Source organism: Salvelinus namaycush, chromosome 41 (assembly GCF_016432855.1).
Source record: "Salvelinus namaycush isolate Seneca chromosome 41, SaNama_1.0, whole genome shotgun sequence".
Lineage (NCBI taxonomy): Eukaryota > Metazoa > Chordata > Actinopteri > Salmoniformes > Salmonidae > Salvelinus > Salvelinus namaycush.
In genome coordinates this window covers 12038699-12050298 of record NC_052347.1, presented here as the reverse complement: position 1 = coordinate 12050298, position 11600 = coordinate 12038699, and the positions used below count along the sequence as shown (strand labels likewise).

General features: G+C 41.8%; 2 protein-coding genes across 2 annotated transcripts; both read right to left on the bottom strand.

Annotated features, from left to right (window-relative positions):
* Positions 1–96: 96 nt before the first annotated feature.
* On the bottom strand, positions 97–4574 carry LOC120034201 (eukaryotic translation initiation factor 3 subunit G). Its single transcript, XM_038980674.1, has 10 exons — positions 4493–4574; positions 4356–4402; positions 3769–3857; positions 3577–3636; positions 1593–1697; positions 1205–1397; positions 1001–1120; positions 606–742; positions 352–458; positions 97–199 (listed from the first exon to the last, which is right to left on the bottom strand). The coding sequence occupies exons 1-10, from the start codon at positions 4513–4515 to the stop codon at positions 184–186; spliced, it is 897 nt and encodes a 298-aa protein (XP_038836602.1). The 5' UTR covers positions 4516–4574; the 3' UTR covers positions 97–183.
* A 5392-nt stretch (positions 4575–9966) lies between these two features.
* On the bottom strand, positions 9967–10908 carry p2ry11 (purinergic receptor P2Y11). The gene has a single exon (XM_038980592.1). The coding sequence runs from the start codon at positions 10906–10908 to the stop codon at positions 9967–9969; it is 942 nt and encodes a 313-aa protein (XP_038836520.1).
* Positions 10909–11600: the final 692 nt, after the last annotated feature.

Genomic DNA, 11600 nt, shown 5'->3' with positions numbered 1-11600 from the left:
TGGTTCCCCCCAGTCATAACCCTATGTTCTGCTTCTCTCCACCCCCCCCAAATTGAATTAAGGTTCTGTAGACAATTTTCCTACAAACAAGTGATACGTAGTCAGAATGACAAGTCTTTATTCAGAGCCACATCTTATTACATGAACAAAATCTGGCATTCTTCCTGAAATGTCATCTCCATCTCAGTTGTTTGATGGTCTGGGAGGGGAGAAAAGATGGTTGGATCAAAAAAAAATCTGATGCAATTTAGTGAAGCGTCTAAAAAGCCACTGATTAGGCTTTCAATGCATATGAAATCTATTAGTTCCTGATGAGTGCTCCATCTGACATGAATCTAAAACAATACTCACTTGGCCCATTCCACATTGAGGATAAGATGATCGTATCCAAATCCTGACACTCCTGCGATGGCTCTGGCTGCATCCTCCCTGCGGTGGAAACTGATAAAGGCAAAGCCCTGAAGGACAATCAAACAGAGGCCGTTAGAAGGCAAACAATTACAGAATAAACCAAACACGACAACCAGTTAAACTTCTGAAAGACCTGTTAATGGTTATGCATACACTACTTCTAAACTAGTAACTATTTGAACTTCTACTCTCACCTTGGACTGGCCTGTGTTTTTGTCCTTGGCCAGGTAGATCCTGGAGATGGATCCGAACGGCCTGAAGAGCTCCTGCAGATCCGTCTCGCGTGTGTCCTCAGACAGGTTGGTCACACGGATGGTGGCGTTGTCATCAGCTGTGGACGGATAGACACGCGTTGTTTTAAATATCTCTGACTGAACTGGGATGAGTTGTCCAGACATCAAGATACTTCTCAAACGAGACTACGGTGTTGAGGTCTATAGACTAGTATGCCCCTTATTATCACATCCGGCTGTGATTGAGCATCCAATAGGGCTTCGCCGTCATTGTAAATAAGAATTTGTTCTTGACTGACTTACCTAGTTAAATAAAAAAATTCTAGAAAACAGTGGAAGGGTCAAATCATACGTACATGCACCACGGCGATTGGGTTGCATGGACTCTCCTCTACGTGTGCTGCCGTCCCTCAGGCTGGGGGGCACATACTTCCCCGTTTTGCTCCCTGCAGCTGGTGCGGCAGGCTCAGGCTCGTCTGAAACAGTTAAAAAAATATTCATAAGTGATGTCCATTTACAGCACAATATAACTTCTAAGCTGTGGGCAATTATGACAATACCCCCGGCAGTCTTTGTCGGGTCTCCAGTGGACAGGCCCAGCTGCTCGGCCAGCTCCTTCTGCATGGGGCCCAGAGTGTCCTTGTAGGGGCAGCGGGTGGTCCAATGGTCTCCTTTACAGATTCGACAGGACACTATCTTCTGTCCCTTCAGCTTGTTCATGGGGTCCTCTTCCACATCTTGGGCATTCAGGTCCTGAGAGAAGGATTGAGGTTATTACATATAACTGATTTATACCAGAACTAAAAGGTGACAAACTAGGATCATATAAAAACAAATGAACTGGTGGATTGTTACGAATGAAGATACAAAGAGGCAGTTACTTCCCAGGAGATCTCTGATGGCTCAAAGAAAACAATACTAGATCAGCTTCTCTCAGTGGCTCCTCACCTCTTTGCTAGAGATGAACACCATAAAGACATCATCACTGACTGTGGTATCAGCAACATTGGGACCTGGTGGGTCATACTCTGAGTTGCCAAACTTCTTCCAGTTCTGATTGGCGGGGATAGAAAAGCAATGTTAAGTCAAATCAAAATACCTTCACATTTTAACCCCTTACACTCGTGGGAATTGGCCTATATGGATAGGGCTAAATTGAAATGTGAATAAGGATATGCATGACCATGGCAGCAACTGAATCCAAACATTACACTGTTGATTTTGTGCATTTTAAATTTACTGTACTTTTTGACGCATTTGTTGATAATGAAATCGGAACATTTTCTGGATAGATCCAGTAACAAAGAATGTGTGGAAAATTTGGGGTAGGTGCAACAAAAGAACAAAAGCATGACGAGGGTTTGAGTGAGGACTAACTGGTGTTTTCAAGTGGCCACACCTCTCTAAAGTGTGAACAGTTCCTAAGCAATTTTAATGCAATTTTACGACTCAAAGAAGATTCTTCAACTATAAGGTGCATTTTTGAGCACTCCTATCTGTGCCGTTGAGGAACTAGAGGAAGCACAGGCAGTTATTTTGTTTGGAACACCGCCCTGCATCCCTGCCGTTACCCAATTACTGTTTACGCATTACAAAAACGATCCATTATAAATCACAATCTGGGTCAGATGGGCATCATTTGAAAGCTTGCTCTATTGCCAACATGACTAGCTAAATGATCAAATATGATCTTAATGTTAGGCTTTCACAAGGCAATTCAGAGAAGCCGATCGTAATTTGTGTCATGAGTGCATCCAGATGCAAATCTTCTTCACAATACCCAACAAACAAACTCAGGTAAAGCTGTTAAGAAGCCTTTTTGACCTAGACTTCGTGCTCCGGTACCGCCTGCCGTGCGGTAGCAGAGAACAGTCTATGACTAGGGTGGTTGGAGCCCATGGCAATTTTCTGGACGTGTCAGAGGAAGGCCCCAAAAATTGCCAAGGGATCCAGCCACCCTAGTCATAGACTGTTCTCTCTGATATCGCACGGCAAGCGGTACCGGAGCGTCAAGTCTAGGTCAAAAAGGCTTCTTAACAGCTTCTACCCCCAAGCCATAAGACTCCTGAACAGTTAATCAAATGGCTACCCTGACTATTTGCATTATCCCTACCCCACCCCCCATTTTTAAGCTGCTGCTACTCTGTTTATTATCTATGCATAGTCACTTTACCTCTACCTACATATTACCTCGACTAACCGGTGCCCCTGTACATAGACTCTGTACCAGAACCCCCTGTATATGGCCTCGCTAATGTTATTTTATTGTTGCGCCTTAATTATTTGTTATATTTCTTTTTTCTTAAAACTGCATTGTTGGTTAAGGGCTTGTAAGTAAGCATTTCACTGTAAGGTCTACTACACCTGTTGTATTTGGTGCATGTGACAAATAAAATTAGATTTCTGTTCAGTATGGGGGGGTATCACGCCATGTCATCTTGTAACTGTATATCAAACATAGTGATCATAGATGTTGACAGTGTATATTACATGAGTCTAAGGATATGTGAAGTGCCCATTTGGACTAATGTGTGTTTGGCTTGCTTGTATGACATCAGTGGTATTTATAATAATCCTTAACGTCTCATCTTTCAAAACACATAGAGCCTCGTAATTTACAGCATTTACCCACTCAGACAAAACAATTATAAAGTTACCCAATTAGCGGGATTGATGGGAGCAACTTCTTGTCACACGCAGTGCTCAAGTTCAGAACAGCTGTCAGTCAAAACCCATACAAAGCTGTGAGGAGACCCTGAGCTCTGACTTCGTGCATAGCATGTTATTGTACAGCCACTGCCTCCAAATCTGCCATTTCCCATCCATATACAGGTACGAGTGTAAAGGGTTAACATACAATCCCATCAAACTCAATACTGAGGTGTTGAGCAACAGGTCAAGATTGTGCTAAATTCCCAAAGAAAACACTGACCTTTCTCCTGGCAACAGCTTTGGAGGCCTTCCTAGTCTCAATCTTGAAGGTGCGAATAATCTATAACACAAATGACAAATGTTAATTTCTTGGTTAGTTACATCTGATTCAGACATCAGGGGCAGTAGACTTTGTGGGAAGGAATCAAGAATCTCACTCTCCTATTTGGATGAGCATTAAAACAAAAAGTACCTTGAACTTCTTTCCATCCTCATCGATCTTGTATTCCGTGATGGTTTTGATATTTCCTTTGACGGTTTCTTTTGGAGGGGGTAGGGTACCTGGTGGTGGGGATGACAACACACAAGAGGTCCTGATAGTTAACAATAATATCGATTCTGTCTGTTAGTGGATTGTTAGCTGCCTACCACCAACTATGGCAATCCAACTACAGCATAACGAGTATACTGTAACGACCCTGGGTTTATAAGCACGGAAATCGACTCTGCCGCTTGAGCATGCTTTTGCGGCACAGTCGATAGCGCGCCGGACTTCGGGCTAGGTCGAGGGTTCGAGACCTGCTCTCTGCTGTTTCATTACAATACTTTATTTTCCTGACAGACTAACGTTAGTTAGCTACCAAGGTTACTTACTAACTAGCCAACTAACGTTACGGGGGGGTAGTCTTCTCCCTGACAAATCACAAAAATGGTCTTACTGACGACGAAGTGTGACAGAAACTAACGACTATAATGGAAGAAAAATACACGTGGAAATCGCCTGGTTTAGCTAACAAGTTAATGTCAATGCTAGCAAGCTAATGTTAGCCAGCTTCTTACCTTCGTCTCCCTCCTCTTCAACCTGATCGGCCCAGCTGGGCTTGGAACTAAAAAGAAGGATTAACACACAGAATTTGAGAATTCAAACACATGATATTTATATACGATAATCATCATATTTGTATTGAAGAACTCACTCGTCGTATTCAATCGACGGCATTCTGTCTGTGCGCGCAGCGGCCAGAGAACAAGGAAAGATACACGAACGACACAAACTGAAAAGCTGACCAAATAGGATAGCTAGAGCGCCACCAACGGGTACGGAGGCTACTTAATGCAACTGAAACGATAGGGCACAAAATCTTATTCGATGAGGTTTAACGGCGGTTGGTAAACAATTAATGTTGTATTACCGCCACCTACTAGTCTGGAATATAACTACCTTATACATTGCTTGAATTTGTTTTTAAACCAACAAATACCCTACCATCTAAACCTACACTTCACAAAAAAAAGCATATAATAATAATAAACAATATAAAAATAAACCACCACCCTGCTCCACTTTTTAAATATATTGTAACGACCCGGTATTGTGTTCTGTGTTTGTGGGTGTGTTATGGTTCTCATGGCTACTAGCAGGGGTTAAATATGTCAGGACAGATGGAAAGGTTGGGGGGGTATGATGGGTAATCCCGCGGGGTTTGGAAATGCATAAATAGGGGTTACTGTGTCATCTCTCTCTCTTCTGTTCGGGGCCTTGATCTGTTCCTATGAGAGTGACCCTTAGCTCGACACAGTGTAATTGTGTACGTTCAGCATTTAGTGGCGTGGGCTGTGGCCTGAACAATAGCCCAATTTAGGAATAAACCTGTGTTCTGACCTGCACACCTAGAGTCCGTCTCTTTTCTCTTTATGACCCAGCCGGGTCATTACAATATTTAGTCCTACCTCAGGCCAACAGCCTGAAAGGATGAGACACCACCACTTAACACACTGTAACTTCTGACGTCAAGTCTCGCACAACAAAAAAACCTCTCTGCAGCTGCCACCACAACCTCAATTTTATGCGATTTACATTACATCACTGCAGTTCAGTTGATAACCATTGCTATAATTGCTAGAAATACAATCTTACTGAAACATATATCACTTGTTGGCCTATCCCTCTGTACTGGTACAGATCTACTACTTACACCACTCCTCTCAGGATCCCTCCCCCTTGACCCATCTTCCTCTACTTTCTTCATTGCCTCAGCATATAACAACTACTCTAACCCTGGAAACCTCAACCTGCCTCTCTTGCACCGGACATTTCTGATCCCCAGCCCCATGGGCACCTCTACAATTAACACATACCACGACTTTCCCCAATGCTACACATTTCTTTGTCTAATGCCCCATTCTGCACACGTCTCACACCTAGGAACCTCCCTCCTACACACTCGGGTCACATGCCCGTAAGCAGGGATCATCAACTAGATTCAGCCACAGGCCAATTTTTTTCTTGAGCGGAAGGTCGTTGGGCCAGAACATAATTACAAATAATTTGTAGATTGCAAATTAACCGCAAGATAGGGGTGGTGTACAGAAGATAGCCCTATTTGGTAAAAGACCAAGTCCATATTATGGCAGGAACAGCTAAAATAAGCAAAGAGAAATGACAGTCCGTCATTACTTTAATACATGAAGGTCAGTCAATCCGGAAAATGTCAAGAACTTTTAAACTGCCTTCAAGTGCAGTCGCAAAAACCATCAAGCGCTATGATGAAACTGGCTCTCATGAGGACCGCCACAGGAAAGGAAGACCCAGAGTTACTTCTGCTGCAGAGGATAAGTTCATTAGAGATTCCAGCCTCAGAAATTGCAGCCCAAATAAATGCTTCACAAAGTTCAAGTAACAGACGTATCTCAACATCAACTGTTCAGAGGAGACTGCATAAATCACGTCTTTATGGTCGAATTACTGCCAAAAAAACACCACTATAGGACACCAATAAGAAGAAGAGACTTGCTTGGGCCAAGAAACATGAGCAATGAACAAGACCGGTGGAAATCTGTCCTTTGGTCTGATGAGTCCAAATTGGAGATTTTTGGTTCCAACCGCTGTGTCTTTGAGACGCAGAGTAGGTGAACGGATGATCTCTGCATGTGTGGTTCCCACCGTGAAGCATGGAGGAGGAGGTGTGATGGTGTGGGGTGCTTTGCTGGTGACACTGTCAGTGATTTATTTAGAATTCAAGGCACACTTAACCAGCATGGCTACCACAGCATTCTGCAGCGATACGCCATCCCATCTGGTTTGCGCTTAGTGGGACTATCATTTGTTTTCAACAGGACAATGACACCATTAAAAGTGATTTGTATTTGTAGAAAAAAGGTTTGTATCCGTAGAAAGTAATTTCTATAAATCGCTGGCAGCCTCTCGTTCAGCCATGTTGATGCCTGCCTTACAAGGCTGCAGAAATTATAGTACGTAACCACCATCGCTTTCTAGGGGTACTACAAATCGCTTTCTACATGTGAGAACTTTTTGTATTTTTCTTGTTGTCAAATCCCTGCCAAAAGTCAGGTGACCTTAGCGCTTCCAAATATGGAGTTGCAGGTTTGCTATATCTGTCAACATTCTAATGCAATATATTGATTTACAAATACAAATCAAAAGGTGTTTGTTTGTGGATAATGAATTGCATTTGTGGATAGTGATTTACATTTGTGTAAAGTGATTTACATTTGTGGATTGGTGATGTACATTTGTGGATTGGTACTTATTTGTACAGATCATGATAAACGAATACAAAATGCATGCTGTGTGTTCACAATACATTTGGCATGATATTGATCCCGTACTGCTGAGTCAAGGAGACAGTGCAGCATCGTGACAACTTTTATCAGTTGTAGGTAGGCTATTTAACATGTTTTCCATAAAACATATTAATGCACTAGAACTGATATAATGGCAACAAAGCATCGGAAAATTACTTTATGTGCTCTAGAGCTCTTTAGATAAATTCGCCCAGAGGTGGATTAAAGTAAACAGCATTCAAATGTCGACTTTTCTTATGGATAACCGTATCAAGCGAAGGGTTTTACTCATGCTCAGTTCTAGAGTAGCCTAGAATGGCATAGAAATTAATAGCCTACTTGATGACCAACATATGCAAATGTTACCTATCATTCTCCACATTTAATGTCAGTTTCATAGAAGACTGTTACCCCATAAATTCCATTTCAAATTTCCATATTCCACATTTACATATGTTGGCCCTCAAGTAGGCTATTAATTGCTATGCCATTCTAGGCTACTGTAGCCTACCATTTGACACAGTACAATAAATATGTCGAAATGACGATATCACTGGAGTCATTGCAAATCAATTTGTGCCACTTGTGTAGCCTTCCTGGAGCTGGCAAATAGATTTAATAAATATAACTGCGTTTTTTGTTGTAGCCTTGTGTTATTATGCAATTCTTAATGGCCATGTTTAGTTAATTAAATTGGAAGTTTACAATTGTGATCATGGTCACAGCTCTATCGCGTATGTATCATTCTCCACATTTAATGTCAGTTTCATTGTGGACTTTTCCCTGAAATTAGATGTTGGCCTTTCAGGAGCTATAGGCTACCCGCATCTAGCTCAGCAAACAATGGCAAAGTTGAATTGCAACTTTAAACTCAGGTTTAGTCAGTAGCCTATGCCTATTGAAATAACAAGTCAATCTTGCGAATAGGCCATTTATAATTGTTTGTAGTTTTAACATCTGGCACATAAAGAAGGCACAATTGCCTGAAAATAGCCTAACATTAGTGTTTTGAAGTTGGCCCAAGTGTTTCTTGCACATATTGAGATCATCTGTCCAACTTTCATCACTCAAACTCTCCTGTCGGATATATCTATAGTTATGCACATGCACAAATGGGATTTATTTAAGAAAATAAGGCCCGAGTGTGGTGTGGTATATGGCCAATATACCATGGCTTAGGGCTGTTCTATTGCACCACGCAACGCAGAGTCCTAGGACACAGCCCCCGTGGTAATTAGAGCAGTAAAAATAAATGTTTTGTCATACCCATGGCATACGGTCTGATATATACAGTTGAAGTCGGAAGTTTACATACACCTTAGCCAAATACATTTAAACTCAGTTTTTCACAATTCCTGACATTTAATCCTAGTAAAAATTCCCTGTTTTAGGTCAGTTAGGATCACCACTTTATTTTAAGAATGTAAAATGTCAGAATAATAGTAGAGTGAATGATTTGATTCAGCTTTTATTTATTTCATCACATTCCCAGTGGGTCAGAAGTTTACATACACTCAATTAGTATTTGGTAGCATTGCCTTTAAATAGTTTATCTTGGGGCAAAAGTTTCAGGTAGCCTTCCACAACCTTCCCACAATAAGTTGGGTGAATTTTGGCCCATTCCTCCTGACAGAGCTGGTGTAACTGAGTCAAGTTTGTCGGCCTCCTCGCTCGCACACACTTTTTCAGTTCTGCCCACAAATTTTCTATATGGTTGAGGTCATGGCTTTGTGATGGCTACTCCAATATCTTGACTTTGTTGTCCTTAAGCCATTTTGCAACAACTTTGGAAGTATGCTTGGGGTCATTGTCCATAGACTGCTGCGCCAATAGACTGCTGCGCCACTCGGAGCCAATCAGCATTCAGGGCTCAAACCACCCAGTTTACAATTATAAACTTTACTAACAAAATGTTTGTTTGAAATGTAAACTGATATGTGACACATAAATGTCAAAATAACATGAAAAACGTATATATATATATTTTTTTTTTACTAAACAGGTGGGGCTACCTGTCTGAATGACTGGTCGCCACTGCACCTTCGATACTTCGCCCTGATTCACTTCCATTTCTCCTCCTGTCTTCGATCCTGCGTACAGCTCACTCTGCTTACACTTTCTACCATTCTTCTTTAACAAACCATCTCCCTTTTCCCTACCATTATTAACCGACTCAAGCTCACCCTATTTCTTCCTCTCTCTTAGACCTCCTCTGCCTCACTTTTCCCCTCCATTCCTCTTCCGTATTCCAAGTATACATCTCCTTATGATAATACTGCACTTCTCCTCACATACATCTTGTTCTTGCCCTGTCGAGGGATGACATTTATCCGGCTGCCATAATCTCCGTACAATCAGCACGAACCCCTCGGGATGTAACGCTCAACAGTGCATCCCACTTCTAAAGCAGCTGCATCGTCTTAATGTTCCTCTTTATCAATAGCTACAGCGGCTTTTTTACATTTCTAACTAGCGCGCTTTTCCATCCACCGTCTCCTAGGGCACAAAATGGCGGTTATAATAACTTTTTATCCTGTGCTTTTGGTGTTCATGTTTTTCTCCTGTTCTGTAAGCTCATCAAGTGAAAACTGTAAGCAATGTAGGAATGTAGCTACATTTGAAATAGCTATTTTTAATGTGTTCAATTTCCATTATCCGATACTGTAATAATGAATATAGAAGAGGACATAGTTTAGACTTCATTGAAAAGAAACATGACCATCAAAAACATCTTACATCAGAAACATTGGAAGGAAGTGCATAGAGCTGCAGTTATTTACAGATAAGTCATCAACTGTGTGTAACACTTGCTTATCAGAAACACCATAAGTGCAAGCATCCAAAGAGCAGAGAGTATTACTTTTATTCATGTATTATTCAATGCCATATCTGCTGAGCTCCTTCCACAGCAGGCCACTCTGATGTTATCAAACACAGCCATGTAGAGCAGTGGATGGATGCACATGTTCAGTGTAGCCAGTCCCTTGGACACTTGGTAGGCCTTGTACACCCAGTCGCAGACAGAGCCAAGTTTGTGAACCTTCTGGTAGAAATAGTAGCTCTGGAGGAGGTGATAAGGCACAAAGGAAATGGCATACAGCACAACCACTGCAAACACCATCAGGGCCACCTTCCGTTTCTCCAGGGAGGTTATATTCACATTCCTCCACACCACCCTCAACACTGCGCAGTATGATGCAAATGTGACCAGGAAGGGAATAAAACACCCAACCACAGACAGAAAGACTTTGTAAAACAAGTGAGAGTATGCAACTGCATCACTGTTGGTGCAATAGGAGTAGGATACACAACAGGTTTTGTTACTTCCCTCTGGACATGTGGAGGCAAACTTCAACACAGGAGAGGAGATGGCTGTCACAAAGATCCAGATGATGACACTGGCAGCCTTGGCTTTGGCGGGGTTCACATGGTTCCGGCTGAAGAAGGGGTACACAATGGCCACATAGCGGTTCACACTGATAAACATGATGAAGTAGATGCTAACATACAGGTTGCAGGTGAAGAGGAAGCGTTCTATCTTACAGACCGCAATCCCAAACAGCCAGTTCTTGTCCTGCATGTAGTAGACTATGAGCAGCGGCAGGGTGAGGACATAGAGCAGGTCACTGATGGCCAGGTTACAGGACAGCACCACACCAGTGTGCCAGCTGTTCCTATCCCTGGTCGCCAGGAGCCTCAGGGCAAACAGGTTACCAACTAACGCCACGCAGAACTCAACACCGTACATTGAAGGCAATAACTGCACTTGGAACTTGTCACCATGACAAGAAGAGTTGTGATCCATCATGTTTGTTGTGTATTGACTTCTGTGGGAGATTAGAAAATAGGAGGGGAAAAGGCTGTGCAAACTGGCTCCCAAAAGTGGTATTTGTTAATCTGTGTGGAAGAAAAAGGATAAAGATATTCATTATATTCTGAAGTGGAGAACCATTCTTTTATGCAGTTCATCCTCATCCCCTAAGGGGAACTTGGCATTGTGACAGCCAATACATCAGTTCATAACATCAATCAGTATCATTCTGTCGCAATACATGTAATAAATTGATAGTGGTTGTCTTATCTCTTATCAGAGCTGTTGTCTTATCAGAAATATACATCTGTGGTCAAAAATAAATAAAAACACTGCAGTTCTCCATACTAATGTTGTGCAATGGTTAGCAAATAATAATTAAAAATACCATGGACCAAGGTGGTGTAAATCTTAAACCAACAGAATGTCTGTCCAAAACATCCCATGGAGCCATACACATGTTAACTACAATTTCTCTTTAAGAAAAGCCACAAGACCGTTTCTGATGTGACTTCTCCAGTCTATTCAACAGACACAAAAACCTGAAGTATGCACCAGTATTCAAAAACAGACGGTCAATTAAACATCCCACATTTACAAAATGTTTGTCCTTACACTTTACAGATATTTAAATGTATAATGGCAATGACTTCAGAATAAAGACAGATTAGTACTTACTCTTTGACAGA